Genomic DNA, 25,337 nt, shown 5'->3' with positions numbered 1-25,337 from the left:
TCGTGCGCACTATGACAAATTTGGCAGTATGCTGTATTACGGTTCCCGAGACCTCGCCATAGGGCCGGGTACCGATTGCGGAGTTATGCTGTGATATGGCTATGATATGACTTGACGATATGATATGTTGTGATGATACAATGTGTTCGGGGATTGTACGGAGATTTGAACTTTCCTGAGTATGCTGTGTGTGGCGCCAGTGTCGGAGTGGCGACCACGTTCCTGAGCCTTATGCACGATTTTTACTTGCATGATATATATATGTACATATGCTTTTGGCACAGACTCTGATGTACTGGTTCGGTATTTTCTCTCTGTACCTTTTTATGTCAGTTATGGTTCGTATTTCTGTACTCTATGCTTTACATACTCAGTACATCTTTCGTACTGACCCCCTTTCTTCGGGGGGGCTGCGTTTCATGACCGCAGGTACAGAGGTTCGTGATCCGCCAGTGTAGGCCACATATTCTGCTATCATAGAGTGCTCCTTTTGATTCGGAGCCCATATGTTGGTACATATCTTTTATGATGTATATGTCTCCGTATATTTGACTATTTGGGGTACGGCGGGGCCCTGTCCCGTCATATGATTCCGTTATGATTTGTAGAGGCCTGTAGTCATATATGTGGGTCATGGGTCGTGTGTGTGTTTGTTTGTGTATGATCTGTGTCCTAGTGAGGTTTCGTTTTCTATTATGGCCAAAACAGCCCATTTGTCTGTGTATGTGTATGTGTATGTATCGGGCGATGTATATTCCGCCAACCTACCAGATTTGGATACGGCCAGAATGGCCTGTATATTTGTATATGTGCATATGTACGGCGATGTGTATTCCGCCGACCATTTTGACTTGATATGATATTCTGTATACGCTACCGTTAAGATATTATTTATTTTCAGTTCTGTCTAAAATGATGAATATGACGATTCGGTATGTATGTCTGTTCGGGTGTCCAAGTAGGGCACCAGTCGCGGCCCACGGGGTGGGGTCGTGACAATACCCCTCCAAGTGGAATTTTAAGTGAAAAGAGAAGCAAGATGCATAGAAGGAATGATCTTTGTGACAACTTTTTAGCTCATTTTGTGACACTTTACCTACTAGATGAGTTTTACTTAGGATGATGAGATATTGCTCTATTTGTTCTTGCTTAGGAAGTAAAATTGATCCATCTTGACTAGTTCATATGCCATGTGGGGTGAGTGTTTGTTGAATAATTCTTGTGTTTACTTTTATCATCTAGAACTTGCCCGGTTAGTTTTTTCAATGCTAATTTTGATTATGTTGGTTGGAGAGATGACCTTGGGCTATCTTTGTGAATTTTGAAAAAGCCTCTTTAGCCTTTCCAGCCAACCATTGCATAAATAATATCACTAGTAACCCCATTTGAGCCTATGACCTTTTCTTTGATTGCCACATTACAAGCTTTTACCCTTTTTGATGAAAAGTCTCTCTTTTGAACCTTTCCCTCCTTGAACATGAAATTGTGAATTTGAGGCCAAAAGCCTAAGTTGGGGGTGTTAGTGTTGCTTGAGAAGTGGTGAAGGTTGGTGTTGTGGAAAAGTCAAAAGAAAGGAAGCAAATTTCAAAAATACAAAAAGGTTGCAAACTTTTTGTGCCAAAAAAAATTATTAGAAATCAAGAAAATTTTTGCACAAAAAGAAGTTGGAATAATTGGGGAAATTAGTATGCAAAGGAAGGAGTGATGTTTTGAAATAAAGAGGAAAGTGGACAAAAGGTATTGTGTAGTGTTCAAGCAGGGCGTAGTCACTTGTATCCCAAATACTTATCCTACCCTTCCCTAGGCCTACATTACAAGCTTAAAAAGTCCCTATGTGATCTCCAACCAAATGTTCTTGAGTTAATGATGATTGAAAATAAGGGCAAGCTTATGGTGTGATATTTTTTAGCACTAGAATTTCTTTGTTGAGTACGAGTGACTTTGTGTATATGTCTCTTGTGTTGTTGTTGTTATGAATATAGTGATTTTAGGACTTTCTTTCTTGTGAGGGCATATGGATTACGATAGATTGGTGATGTTCAAAAATTCCAAGTTGAGTAAAATGAGCATATCTAGTAAGCTAGTGGTTTTGAGTCACTTATTGAGGCTTGAGTGTTGTCACTTGATTGTTTTGAAACTCCATTGCATTCTTGAAATTGTATTTTGAAATGAGGGAGTTATTTGGTTGAAGTTTCACATGCTTGTAGCCAAATTATTTGTACCAATCAAATTCATGTTTTTGTGCTTAAAGTGGATCCTCATTGAGATTTTGGTTTTGATTTGCTTGAGGACAAGCAAAGACTTTAAGTTGGGGGTGTTGATGTGCCGCGAAATTACGGGATATTCGATGCTAATTCCTTAAGCTTTTGTGACTCTTCAAGCACTTTTGTTGTTACTTTTTGTGTATTTATGTTTTTTCGTAGGATAAGATGCCCAGAGAGCATAACGGAGCAAAATAGAGCAAAAATAGAACAAGAAGCACTTTCTGGCAGCACATGCTAGTAGCACTTGCTGCACCAAGCAGCATTTTTTGCATGCGAGCAGCACTTGCTGCAGCATGTGATGACAGAGACATTTGCACAACATGCTACAGTTTGGTGCAACATGCGACACATTATGTGAGTAGCATGTTGTGCACGCAGGGTATTTTTGTTCAGATTTTGTTCCCGTTTTGGCACTTCTATAAATAGAATGCTAGGGTTTGTAAAACTCATCTTTGGCCATTCAACACAAGCTTTGGAGCTAGGGTTTTACACCACGCCTTTGGAGGAGAAGATTGGAGCTCGTTAATGATAAATTTCTCAATCCTTTCTTCAATTCCTTGCTTTGTATTGCATATTTAAGGGTGTTGTATTTTATTCCATTACTTGAATCTTGTTTATGATATTATTCATTATCAAGTGTTGGATTAAAACTCTTGTTATGCTTATGTATTGAATGATTTTTATTGCTATTGAAGTGGGTCTTTGTTGTTTTAATTAATCTTGTTCTTTAATGTTTGTTAAGGGATTAGCCAACCCTAAGACTCGCCCATTTACTTTGATTGAGCTCGGAAGAGGAAATCTAGGTTGGGAAAGATTAATTAACAAGAATTTGGGTCATTAAACCCATCTAATAACTTGAGCTCGGAAGAGGATAGTTACTTGAGGTTAAATTTATTGTGCCTAATATCACACTCTAAGGCTTGGAAAAGCTTAGAGTGAAATTCATTGATTTGGTTGGAAGACTTTCAATGAGATTTTAGAAATTATTATCTATCGACACAAACCGGCTCTTAGTTGTAAAATCATAAAATACATTGGATCGTTACTTGAGAGTTTCTTGTATCCATGTTTGTGGCCATTGATCATTTTACTTGCTTTCTAGGTTAGTTTACATTTCCGCATTAGTTATAATTTTCTCAAAAAACCAAAATACTATCTATCGTTTGGCTTAGCTTGGTATGTGAAAGTTCCTTACTTTCTTAATCGCTTAGTATATTGTTCCCTGTGGGATCGACCCCGACTCATAGTTGGGTAAATTATATTGCATACGATCATGTACACTTTCTCTTTGAGGAGTGTATTTGGACGTTATCAACGAGCTAATAGAAACTCGAGTTTATAAGTCTAAGAACTAAAAACTTGACTTGTTGTGGTTGTTGTTTATCTGTATTGAGTCCGTCGGGAGGTGACGTAGGAAATTAGAACTCCATTGGGAATTCCGAAGCCACGAGTGGATTCGTATGACATTTTTATATATATGTTCATGTTTGGTTTGTGTTTGTGAGACCTTGGATGAAATGTTGGGTGATGGCGGGAAAGACTAAGTAAAAGTCGAGCTCACTGCTCAAATGGCACTGCTGCGGCGGTGGTTGCACTGCGGCGGTGGTTGTACCGCTGCGGCAGTACCACTATAGCAGTGGGCTAACCGCCGCTAGCGGTCAGCCATGTTCATTGAGTCCACTGTGGCGGGCCATGTGCTGCTATGGCAGTATCGCTATAGCGGAACATGGGCCGCGATAGCGGTGATAGAGTTTTTAATGGTCTGCTACAGCGGTCCCTTGATTGCTATAACGAGACCGCTGCAGCGGTGGTTTGATCGTTGCAGCGGTCTACGGAAAGCAGTAACCCGAGTTTTAAACACTTAGTCTCACATTCTTTATTCACAATACTCCAACACAGTTCCCCACAAGCACCTAGGGTGAAATTTCAAGCTACGGCAAGAAAACTCTTGAGAGGTAAGTTTCATTTATTCCTTCCAACCATTCCGTATCATCTTCATGATTATCATCGCTTTTATGGGTCTTCAATAGTGGATTTGTAATAGAAACCCTAGAAATTAATAAACCTTCTAAACTTGATGGGTTATGATTATTATCACTTATTTATTATCTAAAGGCTTCGGTTGACTCCTCTTAATCATAAATTGAATCCTTAGAGCCATAAACTAAATGAATTAAGACCTAGAGTTCTATAAAAATGGTACCTTGACCATGAAAACTGCTTGTAATTGGAATATTTATGTAATATTGTTATAATTGGGTGATTAGTGATGACTAAGGCCTTTGTTAGGTTGTTTTACACCTAGAAAATCATCCACCCATTGGAATGGTGTAAAGGGAAGGGTATTCTTGAATTGGTACTCGTGAATTGAGTAATTTGTGACTCATTTAGCCTTCTATTTCTAGACTTTGAATGTTCTGAGGCTTTAAGGAAGGGAAAAGCTATAGCGGAGTGACTTGCGTTGTTCCAGCTCTACGTTTGAGGTAGGTTACGGTCTACTTGAGTTAGACTCTGATTAGTTGAATGTATGTGTTATGAATTTATTAGGAGAAAGCATGTCTGGTCTTCATACATGATATTGTGTGGTTGAACTCCTATGTGAAATTGATTAAGTGATTGTGTAGGCTCTGTGCCACTATTCCTGTGTGTTGAATCTGCAGTGGATGTGTTTGTGATGAAAATTTAATATAGTCTTCTTGGCGATATTGTGATACGAAATGATGATGTGAGAATTGATAATAAGAGGACAGGAAACATCGTTACATACAGATACATGGAAAGGCAATATATGACCTAGATTTATGGGTTCGTGGTCCTAGGCTCGTTCCGAAAACAAAGGTTATATTGATATGGCCCGCGTCCGAGATTCTTTTCGAAGCGGAGGTTTATCCTCGGGTCCGATGAGTATCCGTAACGAGCGGTACATAGACACCATAGGTCTCCTGCAAGTCATGACTACTAGCAATGACATCAGTTAGCATGTGTGTACAGTGATTACGGTAATTGTGGTAGACTTATGCCCGTGTTGTGGTTTTTCGTTGATTGATTCTTGCTACTTGAGTGATTGATTGGTGATATTCTTGGTTGACTTGTCATGGTTTATTTGTTTCATGTCTGTTGGCTGGCTATTTATTTTATTGATTTTATAAGATATGCATGATACTAATCTTAGTCGGCCTATGATATCTACCGGTACATAGTATTTGTACTGATACTACCTTGTTGCATTCTTTGAGTGCATATTGTGATATAGAGACTGCTACTCTCCCTCATATCTAGCGTTGAGGACGTTGTTGACATATTTAGGGTGAGCTTCTATCCATATCAGGCCGCCCGAAGATCTTCTTCTTATAATGTCTATTTCCTATTCTGGACATTATGGATAATTATTAGACAGATTTCATTCCTTATACATGTTATTGTTTAGAGTCCTCGTACGATGACTTTCGGGTTCTGGGGATTTAGTTAGAACTTCTGCATTTACTTCAGTATTTTTATGGCATGACTTATTTTGGTTATTTTCAGCTTGAATGAGTAATAACTGATTAATTTGGTAAATATAAAATCGGACTTGAATGAATAGATGGTTTGTGTGTTGGTTCGCCCACTAGGAGTTAGTGTGGGTGCCAGTCATGGCGAGTTGGGCCGTGACATCACGGCCACTTCATTTTTATAAATTTATTTTCTCTCACTAATTGCCTTCTTATACTTCATCATTCTCCACCTTGAGTTCGAACGAAATTTGTAATGGTGGTAATATTTGATGGTGGGTTTGGTGATGGGTGTTGAATTTGTGGTGATCCTTTGCAATTTTGGATGGTGGTGAATTTAGTTATGGGTGTTGAATGTATTGCTGGTTTGTGCTGCTTTTTTCGAAGGTGTGGCTACAAAAAATGCAGCAAACTGTTGCTGGTTTTTTTTTCCAGAATACCGACGGAGTTCGTCCGTTTTTTGAAATTATAGTTGTGGATGTTGAATTTATGGTGGTTGTTTGCAATTTTTTATGGCGGTAATGGTTGTGGTGTGATTCCAGGGGTGGATTTGGTTGTGGGTGGTGAAATCTATTGTTTTTTTTTAATGGTGGAGATGTGGGTTTGGTGATGATGGCGGCAAGGGTGGTGGTCTAATGGTGAGTTTAGTGGTGTATAGTGAAGTAGAAGCAATTGTGGTCACATGAACTTTTTTTTGAAATCTGACATAGTATTTAATGTGGAAATGACATGACAATAATATGACGCTAGTAAAACACCTCTCATCACGTGACCCGGGGGGGAGGTGGGGGGTTGGTTTTAGGGTAGTTGTCAGTTCAACTCAAAATAAAGACAAGGAATATTAGGTTGCCCGATTAGTTTGAGTGTATATTCAACTTATCCGGACAAATTTAGGGTGTATTTGATGTTTTCTCCCTTGAGAGGTCCTTTAATCAACTAATGGGTAAAATTATTTTGTGGTCTTGCACAAACAGTGATAGCTATTTTGTCAATTATCTCTTCGTTTTTTGTGTATGTGTTGGGTTTTGTGGGTGTGTGTGCGGGGGGGTGTTTAATTTGGTGCGGTAATCGCTTTGGACCTGATTAATTCAAATTCGTATCTCAATATCTCATTTTTTGGGGTACAATGCTCCTTACCAAATGCAAGTCTATTTTCAGGGCTCGAATACGAAACATTTTTTAAGGAAGATAGAGTACTTACCACCCCATCATAATCTTTTGTGACTATCTTGTCCATTATCAATTGGATTAATGTTCGTGCCAAAGCAATCTTACATTATCCCAAACATATAAAACACTTGTTATTGGAGAGATACCACGCAATTGTACAAAGCAATAGTTATATTTTATGCGTCGTGGATTCAAGGCAGAGCTCGACCACAAAAGGTTCAAGATGGTTTCTGATATTAGCCATTACATGTATTTTTCAAGTCATTAATTTTGGTTAAGATTTTACATTGTTTTATAAAATAGGTTCGTGACACCAATTTTATCAATAGACATGATCTGGAATAGAATATCTTAGAGCTAGTATCAAGCTGAACTTTTCTACTATATACAAACATGAGTTTCTATATAGTTTGGTCGTCAGTCACTCATTTAAAAAAATATATATTTTTTAACTATATAGAAGAGCCGGTTGGCTCACTTTTTTGTCGTCAGTCCATTAAAAAAAAGAGTGGGCCCCATATTGAACACAAACCAATATTAAAAAAAAAAGTGGAACCCACCATCTCCAAAGTCACGGGAAAAAAAAGTGGACTCCATATTAACAAAATCAAGCAATTTAAAAAAAAAAGTGAATCCCATATTAAAAAAACAAAAAATGTCAAAAAAAAAGTGCATCCCATATTAAAAAATCAAACAATATTCATGTAATTTAAAAGTATCTCATTAAATCAATAATGATGGATTCATTGCCACATGCGTATCAACCCAATAGTGGGAGCAAATGAAATTATTATACAGCAAAAAACATAGACCCCATATTATTGCTTTTCTTCAAAAGGTTAAGTAGCCAACCATACAATTTTCTTTCTTTTTTTATATTAGCCTGAGATTTAATATAGATATTGAACTGTTGTATTTGCTATTCCGCCATGTTATTTATTTGTTATGTTTACTAAAATAAATATACTTAAAATACTTATATTTTACTACTATATAGAAGAGCCGGTTTATAAGCAAGATCATCGTCCGTCCTTTGGCCCTACTTTTTTATTTAAGGGCAAAAACATTATTTGTGGTCCCACCCACTTTTTTATTTAAGGGCAAAAAAATCCTTTGTGGTCTACCCACTTTTTTATTTAAGGGCAAAAAAATGAAATTTTATACTTTATAGTACCAACTCTTCTAAAAAGTAGATAGAAATACTTTATTATATTTCTATTTTTCTACTATATAGAAGCATCGGTTTACCCATGCTTCGTCGTCAGTCACTCTTAAAAAAAATAAGGTGGAGCTCATACTAAAAACACCAAGCAATATTTAAAAAAAAAAAAAAAAAATGGACCCCACCCTCTCCAAACTCATAAAAAAAGTGGACCCCACCCTCTCCAAACTCATGAAAAAAAAAGTAAACCCCATATTAAAAAAAAGCAATGTCAAAAAAAAAAACGTGCATCCTGTATATTAAAAAATCAAACAATATTCATGTAATTCCCAAAGTATCCCCATTAAGTCAATAATAGTGGATTCGTTGTCACATGCGTATCAACCCATTAGTGGGAGCAAATGAAATTATTGCACAGCAAAAAATATGGACCCCATATTATTGTTTTTATTCAAAAGGTTAAGTAGCCAAATACATACAATTTCCTTTTTTTTTCTTATATTAGCCGGATATCTAATCTAGATATTTAACTGTTGTAATTGTTATTCCGCCATGTCATTTATTTTCTATGTTTACTAAAATAAATATACTTAAAATATTTATATTTTAAAATAAGATAGAATTTAATTACTTTTTCATTTTTATTCTTACTCTAATAAATGTGAAAAAAGATTAATATCAAATGAAGATCAAATAATGAATAAGATAAATTAATCAAATTATAATTTTAATTGACGTTTCCTTAAAAAAACCATGCAAAAGACAACATGACAAGTAAAATGAGAATTAAAAAACAGTATTTCTTCGTTTAAATAGAAAACCAATTTCTACTTTATTTAGTTTTAAACATGTAAAATTAATTTAATAATTAGAATTAGAATTATTCAAATCAAAATTTGATAAAAAAATAATAAGTATTTTACACCTTTAAATTAATCGAATTAAAATTTAAAGTATCAACTGATGCTTCAATATTGCTATTGTTTTATCTCAAAGAGAAAAAAATAGTTTCCTTTTAAACAAGTCTTCTCTTTTAAAAATTATTAATAAATTTTTTTCCGACTTTGTATTCATAGCAAACACGAATATAATAAATTTTTAGATACGAAGCACAAACTATAATGTTATATTAATCGTGTTTTAAACATAGTGTGTGTGTATATATATATATATATATATATATATATATATATCATTCAAACACAACTACATACACATAGATATACTATAATCCAAAGTGTTGGGCCCGAGACCATCTAGTACTATATAAAAACATGAGTTTCTATATAGTTTGGTCGTAAGTCACTCATTTAAAAAAAAAAAAAAGGTGGGCCTCACTCTTCTATAATAGTATAGTAGAAGAAAATTTAAAAAAAAAAACTTAAGGTGGGACCTAATCTTCTATAATAGTAGAAATGAAAAAAAAAAAAAAAACTAAATTTAAGGTGGGGCTAATAACGTCCAAATTTACTCCTCAAAGAGAAAGTGTACACGGTCGTATGCAATGTAATTTACCCAACTATGAGTCGGGGTCGATCCCACGGGAAACAATATACTAGGCAATTTAAACAAGTAAGGAATTATCACCAATTAAGCTAAGTCAAACACTTTTTCAATATTTGGTTTTTGATTAAAAAACTAACAAAGATAAAACTAACCTAGAAAGTGAGTAAAATGATCAATGACCACAAGTTTAGATACAGAGGAAATTACACTTAAGTAACGATCCAATGTATTTCACAATTTTACAACTAAGAACGGGTTTATGTTAATAGATAATGATTTCTAAAATCTCGTTGAAAGTCTTCCAACCAAATCAATGAATTTCACTCTAAGCTTTTCCAAGCCTTAGAGTGTAATATTAGGCACAATCAATTTAACCTCAAGTAGCTATCCTCTTCCGAGCTCAAGTTATTAGATGGGTTGAATGACCCAAATTCTTGCTATTAACTCTTTTCCTAACCTCTACTTTCTTTTCCAAGCAAAGTATGGGTATTTAGGCACAAATAATGTTGTACACCATTAAATGACATTAAAGCTTGAATAGTTAATAGAGAAACAATAAACCCACTTCATTAGAAATAACAATCATTCAATACATAAGCATAACAAGAGGTTTCATCCAACTTTGCAAATAAATATTTTCATAAACAAGATTAAAGTTATGGAATAAAATTCTACACACTTAGATATACAATACAAAACAAGGAATTGAAGAAATGAAGTAAAGATTTAAGAAATGCTCAATCAAATCTTCAAATCTTCAACCCCAATGTGTGGTATAGGAACCTAGTCTCCAAAACTTGTAAAAAACTGCCAAAGATGAGTTTTACAAACCCTAGCATTCTATTTATAGATGTGCCAAAACGGGAATAAAATCTGGACAAAAATACCCTACGTGCACAACATGCTACTCGCATCTTGTGTCGCATGTGCAACATGCCAGTCGCATGTTGCACCAAACTGTAGCATGTTGTGCAAATATCTCTGTCAGCACATGCTGCAGCGAGTGCTACTCACAGGCACAACATGCTGCAGCAAGTGCTACTCGCAGGTGCTGCATGCACAACATGCTGCAGCAAGTGCTGCTCGCATGCATAACATGCTGCAGCAAGTGCTGCTAGCATGTGCTACCAGAAAGTGCTGCTTGTTCTATTTTTGCTCTATTTTGCGCCATTTTGCTCCGTTTTTCTCCATTATGCTCTCCGGATATCTTATCCTACAAAACAATATAAATACACAAAAAGTAACACCAAAAGTGCTTGAAGAGTAACAAAAGCTTAAGAAATTAGCATCGAATATCCCGTAATTTCACGGCACATCAACACCCCCAACTTAAAGTCTTTGCTTGTCCTCAAGCAAATCAAAACCAAAATCTCAATGAGGATCCACTTTAAGCACAAAAACATGACTTTGATTGGTACAAATAATTAGGCTACAAGCATATGAAACTTCAATCAAATAACTCCCTCATTTCAAAATACAATTTCAAGAATGCAATGGAGTTTCAAAACAATCAAGCGACAACACTCAAGCCTCAATAAGTGACTCAAAACCACTAGCTTACTAGATATGCTCATTTGACTCAACTTTGAATTTTTCAACATCACCAATCTATCGTAATGCATATGCCCTCACAAGAAACAAAGTCCCAAAATCACTATATTCACAACAACAACAACAACAACAACAACAACAACACAAGGGACATATACACAAAGTCACTCACACTCAATAGAGAAATTCTAGTGCTAACAAATATCACACCATAAGCTTGCCCTTATTTTCAATCATCACTAACTCAAGAATATTCGGTTGGAGATCACATAGGGACTTTTTAAGCTTGTAATGTAGGATTAGGGAAGGGTAGGATAAGTATTTGGGATACAAGTGACTACGCGCTCCTTGAACACTACACAAAACCTTTTGTCCACTTTTCTCTTCATTTTAAAACACCACTCCTTCCTTTGCATACTAGTTTCCCCAATTATTCCAATTTCTTTTTGTGCAACCATTTTCTTGATTTCTAAATTTTTTTTTTCACAAAGAAACATTTTTTTGCACAAAAAGTTTGCAACCTTTTTGAATTTTTCAAAAAAAAAAATCATTTCTTTTGACTTTTCTACAACATCAATCTTCACCACTTCTCAAGCAACATTAACACCCCCAACTTAGGTTGTTGGCCTCAAATTCACAATTTCATGTTCATAGAGGGAAAGGTTCAAAAGATAGACTTTTCATCAAAAAGGTAAGGCTTGTAATGTGGAAATCAAAGAAAAGATCATAGGCTCAAATGAGTTACTAGTGATATTATTTATGCAATGGTAGGCTAGAGAGGCTTTTTCAAAAATCACAAAGATAACGCAAGGTCATCTCTCCAACCAACATAATAAAAATTAGCATTGAAAGACTAACCGGGCAAGTTTTAGATGATAAAAGTAAGCACAAGAATTATTCAACAAACACTCACCACACATGGCTTATGAACTAGTCAAGATGGATCAATTTTACTTCTTAAGCAAGAACAAATAGAGTAATATCTCATCATCCCAAGTAAAACTCATCTAGTAGGTAAAGAGTCACAAAATGAGCCAAAATATTGTCACAAAGATCATTCCTTCTATGCATCTTGCTTCTCTTTTCATTTAAAATTCTACTTGGAGAGGTATGCTCAATTAAACGCTTCACATGCAAGAGACTAACTCTATTAGTACCAAACAAGCCAAGGGTTTCTATAATTTTTCCTCAAAGGATCACCTACACCTAAACTACAAGACTACTTAAAGAACCTAAGAAAGAAAATAAACTAATAAAAGTGACTAATCCACAACATGTCAAAAGAACGAAATTTTAAAAATTTGAGCAAGTTTCAAAATATAATGTGCTACCATATGCCACCCCAAACTACAAACATTGCAGTGTCCTCGCTGCACATAGTCAAAACAGAATATAAAACAGTTTGAGGGCAAATAAGATTTCTTTTTTGGCACGACCTGCGAACAGTACTTGCAACTCGCAGGTATGACATGCGATTCGCAGGTGATGTCACCTAATTTATTTATTTTTTACTTACTGTCAGCACCTGCGACTCACAGGCATGACCTGCGAATCGCAGGTGATGTCACCTGATATTTTTTTGGGGCAACTGAAACTATATTTCAGCAGCACCTACTGGTTTGTGGCTGCTCTGAAAACCCGACCTGCTCAAAACAATTCCAAAAATTCTAAAACTTTGCAGATTAGTCAAAAACAATAAAATAAACTATTCAAAAAAAATAAAATTTCAAAAATGAGTTAAAATTTTGAAAACAATGGGTTGCCTCCCACCAATCGCTTAAGTTAACGTCGCGGCACGACGGTTACCTTTACCACTTTTCCTTCCATTTGGAGGATATGAATTTTCGCCCTAACTTTGAATCAAGATTATGATGACGCTCATGGGGCGGTGGTAGAAAAGCAAAGAGGTCAACTCTCGGATGTCGCATTTTGCACTTCTTAGCCCGTAAGTGAGGCATGCCATTTTGTCTTCTTGGCATAGCAAACTTCAAAATGAAAACGCTTTGATCTTCATCTCCAAAATTCTCCATAGGCTTGGTTGGTTCAACTTCCATATCATTCACCAAGCACAACATTGAAAAATGAACGCGCTCAAATTCCAAATTTGCATGAATTTTGACATCCTCACCCAAAAATGAACTAGAGTCTTCAAAAATTATTTTATGAACTTTTTTATGCAACTCTAGTATCATTTCTTCAACTTCGGCATCATTCACTAGGTCCAACGCGCTCAAATTCCAAATTTGCATAAATTTTGACATACTCACCCAAAAATGAACTAGAGTCTTCAAAAATTATTTTATGAACTTTTTTATGCAACTCTAGTATCATTTCTTCAACTTCGGCATCATTCACTATTTTTGGGTTGGTAGGCTGGCAATTTACCATTACCTCATGAAGATCAATCTTGACCTCTTCTTCATTGGAAATCAACTCAAAACTACAATCCATGGCCCTTTGATATTGAGCATCACATGTCTCAATCTTTGCATTCAATTCGGCCTCCAATTTTTGGATAGTAATTTCAAGTAACTCCACTTCTTGACTTTGCTCAACATGCATTTTTAGAAATTTTTCCATCATCCGTGAAATGCCTTCACGGTGATCCCCATAGGCTTCAAGTTGTTGAGCTTGATTCATTAGCCAATCTTGGCTCAAAATTTCCATCTTGTCAAGTTTTTCTTCATTGTGAGAGTCGTGCAACTCTTGTAAAAATCCATCCATGGTGAGATATACTTTTTGGATAGTTTCATCATCTCCATGTTGAACTTCTTCCCACAATTTGGTCAAGACTTGCCCATAGTTTTTATTCCTCCCCATTATGCTTTTCAAAATTTCTTCAACTTCTTATTTTTGAGAATTGGAGATTTCTTCATCAATATTTTGCTCTTCTTCAAGTTGAACCACTTCCTCACTTTCACAACTTTCGTTGTGGTCACAAGAATTGTCGGGCTCATCTTTCAAATATGAAATTTCTTCTTCAACTAATTCATTTTGAATAGTAGACACTTCCATGACAATTGAGGAATTGGCATCCTCAAATGAATCATTCATTCTTTTCATAGCTTCTCCATTTTCTAAAATGGATTGTTGGACGAGCTTTCGCTCTTCCTCCATTTTAGCTTCTCGATCTAAGTATGTTTGGAGCATTGCCATGATGCCTTCAAATCCGGCACTTTGTCCTTCACTTGCCATGTCATTGTCCTTGTCAAACTCAAAAGCACAACTAGCATTTTCGTTAGAACAACTTGGGGGAGGGGAAGCAAAATAATTGGGACAATCAGCCCAATGTCCACCTTGACCACCACATATATTACAAATATTCCCATCATAGGATTGAGACGGTGCACACATCTCTCTCTCGGGAGCATTTTGCCAAAAGTGAGGTCCTCCACAATATGGACATGGGTCATCAACATATGGATTGCAACCATCAAACCCATTTTCACAAACACATTTTCACAAATATTCACAAGTTTGGACCAAAGCAAGTAAACTAAAATCCCAAACTAACCCAAATACGCCAAATTGTTCCCCGGCAACGGCGCCAAAATTGATAATGTCCAAATTCACTCCTCAAAGAGAAAGTGTACACGGTCTTATGCAATATAATTTACCCAATTATGAGTCGGGGTCGATCCCACAGGAAACAATATACTAGGCGATTTAAACAAGTAAGGAATTATCACCAACTAAGCTAAGCCAAACACTTTTTCAATATTTGGTTTTTGATTAAAAAACTAACAAAGATAAAACTAACCTAGAAAGCTAGTAAAATGATCAATGGCCACAAGTTTGGATACAAAGGAAATTACACTCAAGTAACGATCCAATGTATTTCACGATTTTACAACTAAGAACGGGTTTACGTTAATAGATAATGATTTCTAGAATCTCATTGAAAGTCTCCCAACCAAATCAATGAATTTCACTCTAAGCTTTTCCAAGCCTTAGAGTGTGATATTAGGCACAATCAATTTAACCTCAAGTAGTTATCCTTTTCCGAGCTCAAGTTATTAGATGGGTTGAATGACCCAAATTCTTGCTATTAACTCTTTTCCTAACCTCTACTTTCTTTTCCAAGCAAAGTATGGGTATTTAGGCACAAATAATGTTGTACACCATTAAATGACATTAAATCTTGAAGAGTTAATAGAGAAACAATAAACCCACTTCATTAGAAATAACAATCATTCAATACATAAGCATAACAAGAGGTTTCATCCAACTTTGCAAATGAATATTTTCATAAACAAGATTAAAGTTATGGAATAAAATTCTACACACTTAGATATACAATACAAAGCAAGGAATTGAAGAAATGAAGTAAAGATTTATGAAATGCTCAACCAAATCTTCAAATCTTCAACCCCAATGTGTGGTATAGGAACCTAGTCTCCAAAACTTGTAAAAAACTGCCAAAGATGAGTTTTACAAACCTTAGCATTCTATTTATAGAAGTGCCAAAACGGGAACAAAATCTGGACAAAAATACCCTGCGTGCACAACATGCTACTCGCATCTTGTGTCACATGTGCAACATGCCAGTCGCATGTTGCACCAAACAGTAGCATGTGGTGCAAATATCTCTGTCAGCACATGCTGCAGCAAGTGCTACTCGCAGGTGTTGCATGCACAACATGCTGCAGCAAGTGTTGCTCGCATGGACAACATGCTGCAGCAAGTGTTGCTAGCATGTGCTACCAGAAAGTGCTGCTTGTTCCATTTTTGCTCTATCTTGCGCCATTTTGCTCTGTTTTGCTCCATTATGCTCTCCGGACATCTTATCCTACAAAACAACATAAATACATAAAAGGTAACACCAAAAGTGCTTGAAGAGTAACAAAAGCTTAAGAAATTAGCCTCGAATATCCCATAATTTCAAGGTACATCAGGGGCCCACTCTTCTATAATAGTAGAGATTAAAAATTTAATCTAAGGTGGGATCCGTGTAAAGAATTAGGAGACAATTGCCCAAAGAAAAAGTGGGGTCCACGTGAAGAATTAGGCGACAATTGCTGGGGAAAAAATTAAGGTTGGGTCCACGTGAAAAAAAAGGAGACAATTGTAACAAAAAAAAAAAGATATTTAAATAATGATAATAAGTTCAGAAAATGATAAAGGTACGCTTAGAGAAAATGTAAAGAATAGAAGTTCGGGAAAAAAGAAATAACGATTTAAATTGAACACAAAAACTGCTAAAGAAGTCGTAAAACTAAAAGGTTTAAAACTTATACTTTTGGATATAAGTTTAGACACATACGTCTCACACCAATATGAGGAATAACATCAAGAAGACAAAATATAAACTTTATAAGAAAAAAAAATTTAAAAATTAAGGTGGGGCCCAATCTTTTATAATAATAGAAATGAAAAAAAAACAATTTTAAGGTGGGGCCTACTCTTCTATAATTGTAGAGATTAAAAACAATTAAAGTGGCGTCCGCGTACAATTGAAAAAAAATTAAGGTGGGTCCACGTGAAGAATTAGGAGACAATTGCTAGAAAAAAAATTAAGGTGGGTTCCATGTGAAGAAGGAGGAGACAATTGCAACAAAAAAAAAAGATATTTAAATAATGATAATAAGTTCAGAAAATGGTAAAAGTGCACTTAGAGAATATGTAAAGAAGAGAAGTTTGAGAAAAAAGAAATAACGATTTAAATTGAACACAAAAACTGCTAAAGAAGTCATAAAACCAAAAGATTTAAAACTTGTACCTTTGGGTATAAGTTTAGACACATACGTCTCACACCAATAATGAGGAATAACATCAAGAAGACGAAATATAAACGGTCTTTATTTTTACTATATTAGAAGCATGAGTTGGGGGTGGTTTCGTCGTCCACCTCCAACTCATGTAAAAAAAAAAAAAGATTGGACCCCACCACCTCCAAACAAAAAAAAAGTGAATCCCATATTAAAAAAATAAGCAATATATATTAAAAAAAAAAGTAGACCCCATATTAAAACAACAAGCAATATAAAAAAAAAAACATGCAACCCATATTAAAAAATCAAACAGTATTCATGTAATTTCCAAAGTATCCTCATTAAGTCAATAATGGTGGATTCATTGCATGTGCATATCAACCCATTAGTGGGAGCAAATGAAATTATAGTATAGCAAAAAATGTGGACTCCATATTATTGCTTTTCTTCAAAAGGTTAAGTAGCTAGACCATACAATTTCTTTTCTTTTCTTATATTAGCCTCAGATATAATCTAGATATTTAACTGTTGCATTTGTTATTCTGTCATGTCATTTATTTGTTAGGTTTACTAAAATAAATATACTTAAAATATTTATATTTTAAAATAAGGTAGAATTTAATTACTAATTCATTTTTATTCCTACTCTATGAAAAGTGATTAATATCGTAAAAGAAAAAATAATATTAAATGGAGATCAAATAATAAATAAGGTAAATTAGTCAAATTCTAATTCTAATTGATGTTTTCTTAAAAAACGTGCAAAAGACAACATGACAAGTAAAATGAGCTAAACCAAGAATATTCACCAAAAATTAAAAAATAGTAGTTCTTCGTTTAAATAGAAAATTAAATTTCTATTATGTTTCATTTTAAACCTGTAAAATTAATTTAATAATTTGAATTAGAATTATCCAAATCAAAATTTGATAAAAAAAAATAACAAGTATTGAATCTACATACATTAACAATAGAATATTTTACACCTTTAAATTAATCTAATTAAAATTCAAAATATCAACTGATGCTTAAATATTGCTATTGTTTTGTCTCAAAGAGGGGAAAATAGTTTCCTTTTAAACAAGTCTTCTCTTTTAAAAAGTATTAATAAATTAACACTAATATAATAAAGTTTTGGATACGAAGCACAAATTATAATGTTATATTAATCGTGTATTAAACATAATGTGTGTGTGTGCGCGCAAAAAAACAGTGCAAACTTATATATATTGATAAAAACAATGCAAATTTATCTGTACATATATCTGTGCATAAAAACAATGCAAATTTATATATGTTTATTAACAATATAAAATATACTCCCTCTGTTTTAATTTATGTGAACCTATTTCCTTTTTAGTCGTTGCCAAAATGAATGACCTCTTTCATAATTTGGAAACAAATTCACTTTATTTACAACCACATAAATATTCAAGATTTATTTTGAACCACAAATTTTAAAAATCTTCATTTTTTCTTAAATATCGTGCCTAATTAAATAAATTCACATAAATTAAAATGAACGGAGTATATATTATCACTAGTCTTCTTCTCTGTAGAAGAAGCACGGGTGACGAGGCAGGATGGCTGTCTTAACGGCATCAAAGTAATTTCAACGTGTGCTGCTAGACAATAAATTAAAATTGATGGCAGTTTCGTCATTTTATAATAAATCTAGAATAGACTCAAACACTGACTGAAGAGACACAAACCCATCCCTTCCAATACTTCCGGCAAATGCTCAGTTGTTTTCATCCTTTCAAACAAGTTCAGTTATACTCCTCTTCTTTCATTTATTTGCTTTTTCAAGCTCTCTTCAGAAAATTTCCCAATTTGATGGGCGAATCTAATGGTTGTCGAAAAACATGCTCCCAAGCAGATGCCTCGATTTTCGTTTCGTTTGCAGAGAAACGATTTACCTCAGAAATTGAGCAAGTCTGGGTGAGTATTACGACTGTTTACCTGGTTTCTCTTTCATTTTGTTTCCCTATTTTTGTTTAACAGTTGTGGACGTCTTCTCTAACCCAATTCATAAAGCGCACGTTTATTTGAATGTAATATTAGCTTTGAGTGCTCATGTTTCTTATACTGCTGCGGCAACATAGCAAATTTGAAGGTCAAACATAATTACTTGTATTGCTGTTTATGCAACTTCAATGCACAAGTTGTTAAGGTTCACCTGACATGAATTTGGATCAAGGGATATTTAGTTATTGATTCGTTAAGAGGAAAAAACATAAAAAGTTTTTAGATAAAAGGAAAATAGTAGTACTCCTGTTGGTTTTCAGTGAGGTTTACTGATAAATGTATGTAGCTATACCCTGCGACGAGTTCGTATTCGAGGAGATCCTTTGGTTCGTCTCCCGATCTGGATCGGGTAACAGGAACTGTTTGTTTAACATTGTGGATTTTCAGAAATCTTGCCATGCAATTTACAGGAATAATGTAGAGAGTTTTGGTGAATCTCGGCCGTTACTTGGTGGATCTACTGAAAAATTAGTGTGTGAAAAGATTAGAAAATTTGTGATCTTGCAAAAGGAGATGGCGAAAAGAAGGACTTCGAGGACTTAGTCATCCCGAGTTGTTTTGGTGACGGACGCCAGATTGTGAAGAGTGTCTGTTATTCTTTTCTGAACTTCACATTGTATTCTCTTAAATTTTCAGAAAAAAGTTTGTAAAAATACTCAGTAATTAACATACTACTCCTCGTGAAATGAAAGATTTTTATTTCTTATCTTTTAGTGATGGAAACTAATAAATGAGATTTGGCTTTTGATTTGATGATCACGAGCTTCAGAGAGAAAAATGGAAAATAGCTTCAATATTCTTAAGTTTGCCATTTCTCTAGATGTAAATGTATCACACGTCCTACGCTAGCTAATACAAAGAATTTGAATGTCATTTTTGACTCACCTTATGTATATTGATTAAATCTCTGTAATGTATCCAAAGGGAGTCCTATTAAAACTCTGAATTTCTTACTTTATTCTTTAATGCATAGAGATTTGGAAGGTAAAAAGGTTGTGTTGTTTTCGACATTTGAAGATATTTTTTGGAAATGTTTTTGGAGAAAATTTCTGAAAAACCATTTTTGTTTGGATGATTGTTATTTCAAAAGTAATTCTGAAAAACTAACCGTGTTTGACTGGATGTTTATGAGAAAGCAGAAGAACAAAAATGCGACCTATCATTTTAATGAACTTCCAATCAAACCCTTCATATGAAGAGAAACTTTACTTGATCGTGTGATTATGCATAATCTCTCATTAGTTTTAGTCTCCCATGCCACACTGGTGCAATTTTTGGCATGGAACTTGAATTAGCATCCTTTACTTACCTACTGCATCAGATTTTCTTTAAGCATAATGTGTTCCAAATCGGTGTTCCCTTTCCGCTATTCCATTAAAATATTGTTGCCGCTGATATATTTATGTAGGAAAAGAGACAGCAAATCAAGCTGCAGATAATTTGAATGAAGTTCTCAATTATTTGGATCTAAGGAGAAAAGAGAGCTCCAATAGAGGCTAATAGGTTGAAGGCATTGCTAAGAGCTGTTTCTCTACTGCTTTAATCAAGTCTACTTGATTGTTTCTACATAAAGCCCGATAAAGATTGGTAAGTTGTTATTATAGCGTATCTTACTTTTCTGTAGCAGATTTTTCTGGATTTGCTTATGCATGAGACCATTTGAGCAATTTCTATGTAGATTGATGAAAATATTTTCATGCGAAAAACTCAACTTTTATATATATTGACCAATAGAAACATCTAATCGCATGAGTCTATCTTTGTATCTTTTTCAATTTTGTTGGAACAGTTGACTTCATTTCTTTGTAATAACTATTTTTGTATAATCTATTGAACAGTAACGAGAGGATGGTCATGTATCGTTTGTCAGATTAAGAATCTGTCCATTTTTGCCTACTTATGTTGCTTCTGTTGGAATAATACTTAACTGTCCTAATACTTGGTTGAATTTGAACTAAAAGTACAAATTGTCGAGTTCAAGTGCTCTTCATGATGCTTAGATTCGTAGTTCCAATGTATTTCTTAGGACTACTTAACAAGTAACATAAGAGGTGCAAACTTGAATTATCCGAAGCTAAATGTTGGTCTCCTTCAAGTTGTCATGTCCATCGATCTCATGTCATCCCCTCCATTCCTTTAATATATTATCTGCATTTCATGTTTATTTCATCTTGTAGTAGAAAAATTGGTAAATGCAGAGACACTTTTTTCGATAGGTGGACACTACTCTGGAATTAGTTGAAGCCTAGATGAACTGTCTACTAATTGTGAAATGAATTCTGAGCTCTGGTAAGTGCTCTGCAGTTGAGTTGATGTGGTGTCACTTTGTTTTGTTGATAATCTGCTAAAGTTAGATATTTACTAATGCCTTTTGCTTTTCAGACAAAGTGTCCTTATGCATTACTTTACTTTTTTCAGATTGTAAAATTCAATAGGAAACTCAAGAAGTGTTACTACAAAGTGAATCTACATCCTTTGTGTTAGTTTCAAGTATTGTATTGAACATTATACTTATCGCGGACTTTTTCAATGACAATGATTAGATTTTCTAAATATTTAAAGTATGTGGTATCATTGTTTGTATTATAGACGTTCTTACTTTTCAGATGTGACGTTTTTGTTTTGTTTTTCATTATGTTCAGATAAATATAGCCTGCTGAAGCTGGCGCTCTAGATCTTTCCTCCCTAGCCACTTCTGCATAGAGGAGGATAATATAATTCTTCACTCCAACCCTGGAAGGCAGGGAGCTCACCAAGTAAGTTAGGCTCAACCGTTAATCTGTACCAGGAATACTAGAACAAATGCTATTTGAATTTTATTGGCCTTATTTAATATTTTTTTTGTAGTTTAGTAACTAAACCGACTCATTTTTCGTGTTGCACGGGCTTGCCACCGTCTAGTAATCTTATCAACATTCATTATTTATAAAGTATGCATCCAATAGTATTTAACTTTTATCATCAATACATGTATCTCTATTTTGACCAATAGTTATATGTCTCGCAACAGTGTAATTGAAAGAAGAAAATTAGAACTAAGAAAGAAACAACTTCTTTTGATCATCTTAAGAAACATTAATGTGAGGAAGTTAAAGACATAGACGTGTACATCTTTAAATACAAAATGAAACAGCATAATTGTAAAAAAAAGTCGTCCATTATTTATTGAAGAGAAGTGTGAGAATACACACTCATTTTTTCAACATATCGGGGCCTTTGCAAGCAACATTTCCCAGCTACGGTCTAAGAAACGAAAATAAGCATGTCTCCATGATCTCTTGAAAAGCAATGAACCACATACACCCCAAAAGCTTAGTGCAAATCCTATTGCCATTGAAATGTAGAACCAATCCACTTCATCTTCATCACTCTCATCTTCATCATACTCAACATTAGGAACTGTACCACCTAAATTGCAGTTTACTAAGAGTGGAAGCCCACAGAGTTTGTTTCCTTGAAAACTCGTGGGATCAAAGCTTTGAAGTTGAGTGCTCAATGGTATCATACCTGATAAATTGTTATCACATAGATTCAAGTAGCTCAAAGTGAACAAACTCGAAAAGCTTTGTGGGATTTGACCATAAAGTTGGTTTTCTGAAAGATCAATAGATTCCAATACTTTCATGTCACCAATGTTATTTGGAATTCTACCAGTTAGATTATTTTTTGAAATATTAAATGATCTTAATCCTGCAAGACGTGTTAGACTTTCAGGAATATCTCCAGAAAGATTATTGCTAGACATATCCATACTTGTAAACAACCGCAAAATGGTGTCATACTGGTAAATGTTGCCTTTAGTCGTCACCCTTGCACTCTCTCTCAGAACTCTAAATTCTAAAGAATAATATAACTTGTAATCATCTAATATCGGTTTTTCTTTGATCATTGCACTGAAATTGCTAATACACCTTGGTATGATTCCAATAAATGTATTGTTTGCGAGGTCTAAGATCTGAAGATCTTTGAGGTGACAAAGTTCTTGAGGCAATTCACCATCGAATTTATTGGACCGAAGGATAAGGATTATCAATGCCGGAAACCTCATTCCCAACCAAGATGGTAATTCCCCAACAAACTCATTCTCAGCCAAATCTATTTTAAGCAATTTTGTGCAGTTTCCCAAGGATGAAGGAAATGGACCAGTAAGTCTATTTCTTCGTAAGTCCAGCGATTGCAAATTACTCAAAACCTCCATGGATCTTGGTATGCCTCCAATCAAGTTATTGTCCCTCAGAACTAAAACTTTCAACTCTGGCCAATTCATCCAACAATCAGGAATTTCTTCTGACAAATCATTCTCCCCAAGATTTAAATAATCCAAATTGTATGATCCATCCTTTGATTCACACAAAAAGTTAGATAAACCTTTTGAAAAAGAATTGTTCGAGAGTTCTAGCTCAGTTACACTGGTTGAAATCAGCGGTAGTGGTCCACTAAAATTGTTGGAACCCAAGTACAATTGCTCAACTGACCAAGAAGGTGTTGAGGTGATTGGAAGCTCACCAACAAATTGGTTGTGAGAAAGATTGAGAGATTGAGTTTGAGAAGACAAGTTCCAAAACCAAGTTGGAACCTCACCTTGTATTCCACCATCTGATATGTCAACTTGCGTTATCATCTTCTGAGTTCGGAGCCACATGGGAAATAGAGGGCCTATATTCCAGCCGCCTATTGCAATGTACGTGGCTTGAAAAGGTGGAATCCAATTTTCACTCACTTTTAAAGTTAGATTATTTCCATATGCAACGAAGTGCTTTAGTTGTGTTAGTTCAGAGAAATGACTTTCTGTTACAACACCTTCCAGCCTATTGTTATAGATGTAAAAGTGTACTAGCATTGAAAGTTGGCCAAGACTTTTAGGAAGAGTTCCGGTGAGTTTATTGTTTTTTAGTCTCAAAAAACCCAAAGAAGAAGTATTTCTCGTTTCCGCTGAAAAGAAATTACTCCTACCGTTGAATAATTCAGATACTTCTCCATCAAATAGATTATCTGAGAGTTCAACATATTCTAATTTCCATAACTTTCCAATTACATTTGGTAACTTTCCAAGAAGCATATTATCAGAAAGATCGAGAGATTTAAGGTTTGTTATGTTTCCGATCTTACTCGATATTGCACCTTTAATACTACTATTGGCTAGCGCAAGATATTCAAGATTACTTAGATCAAACAACCATCTGGGCAAAAGACAATTGAAAGAGTTGTGAGAAGCCCTGAAGGATGTGAGAGAAGTCAAGTTAACTGGACCGTCAGGAAACGGGCCAGTAAAATTACTACTACTCAAATCAAGAGAAACGAGACTGGCGAGGTTGAAAACCCATTTGGGAACAGGAGAACTAAAGTTGTTCCGGGAAAGATCGAGAGTTTCAAGTGAAGAAAAATTGTGATGAAGTAGAGGTGTTATATGATGAAGACCACAATTGACTAAACGAAGATCAACCAGAGAAGGAAGCATGTTAATAACCTGTAGCCATTGAGTAGCGTTGCTAAGATCCACACTGTCCATATCCAGGTTCTCAAGATTCAAAAGACTTGGCAGCCACTCAAGGCTATTGATCCTTAGATATCTCGATTCTTCCGAATCACCAATTATCTGTAGCTCAATCACATGACGAGTTAGATTGTTGCACACGACCCCTTCCCATTCGCAACAATCTATTCCAGCAACCCAAGAAGAGGGAAGATCCGAGGGATCATCTACTTCTTTCTTCAAGCTCTCCAATGCTAGTTGCTCAGTTTCTCTGCAAATGCCTACACAAACAACAAACTTGGTGTTTGTCAAAATAAAAAACAAGAGAACACATAGTGTTATTGCTAACACTTTCATGGTGTGCAATATTTTAGACTAGGAATTGAAAAGTATGTGTGTCAAGTAGCTGCTTGTCTTATATTTTTGCTAGGCCAGGCAATATGTATATATAGATATTAAGAACTGTATAATAGTTGAAGATTAATGCTTAATTTTAGAAAGATGATAAATGGAGATGTTGACTGCTTGACTCGAACACTTGTTAATTTTGAAGTTTTTCTTTTCTTTTTAATTAAATATATTACAATTGACGGACTTTTTCTTGATTGATGTACAATGTTTTAGACTAGGAATTGAAAAGATGTGTGTCAAGTAGCTGCTTGTCTTACATTGTTTCTAGGCCAGGCAATATTTATATATAGATATTAAGAACTGTATGAAGATTAATGCTTAGTTTTAGAAATATATGCATGTAGACGTTGACTGCTTTACTCGAAGACGTTGATTAAGTCGAGAGGACTTTGGCAAGTCTCCTCCACAACTTTATCTAGTGTCCACATTGATAAAGTTGTCCTCATAAACTTGGCACTGTAGAGATGGCAATGGGGCGGGGCGGGTGCGGTGCGGGTTTGGTCTAAAACCGCAAAGACTTCAACCCGCCCCGCGTAGCATTTTTTCTATTTTCAACCCGCTCCGCCCCGC

The 25,337-nt window shown here is 35.0% G+C and overlaps 1 protein-coding gene and 1 long non-coding RNA gene across 4 annotated transcripts; one reads left to right on the top strand and one right to left on the bottom strand.

Moving 5' to 3' along the window:
* Positions 1-18,439: 18,439 nt before the first annotated feature.
* Positions 18,440-21,830, top strand: LOC132626263 (uncharacterized). 3 transcript variants are annotated; one of them, XR_009577222.1, is made up of 3 exons: positions 18,440-18,796; positions 20,292-20,470; positions 21,100-21,830. It is a non-coding gene; the product is annotated as an uncharacterized LOC132626263 (long non-coding RNA). The 3 variants fall into 3 exon arrangements; XR_009577221.1 differs by having other exon boundaries at positions 21,082-21,830; XR_009577220.1 differs by having other exon boundaries at positions 20,292-21,830.
* Positions 21,831-22,082: 252 nt separating this feature from the next.
* On the bottom strand, positions 22,083-24,713 carry LOC132628391 (receptor-like protein EIX2). Its single transcript, XM_060344174.1, has one exon. It carries the CDS (start codon positions 24,711-24,713, stop codon positions 22,083-22,085), a length of 2,631 nt encoding a protein of 876 aa, XP_060200157.1.
* Positions 24,714-25,337: the final 624 nt, after the last annotated feature.

The sequence above is a fragment of the Lycium barbarum genome, chromosome 2, assembly GCF_019175385.1.
Source record: "Lycium barbarum isolate Lr01 chromosome 2, ASM1917538v2, whole genome shotgun sequence".
In the NCBI taxonomy this organism is placed as follows: Eukaryota; Viridiplantae; Streptophyta; class Magnoliopsida; order Solanales; family Solanaceae; genus Lycium; species Lycium barbarum.
Note: the sequence above shows the minus strand (reverse complement) of the source record. Positions and strands in the feature narration are given on the sequence as shown.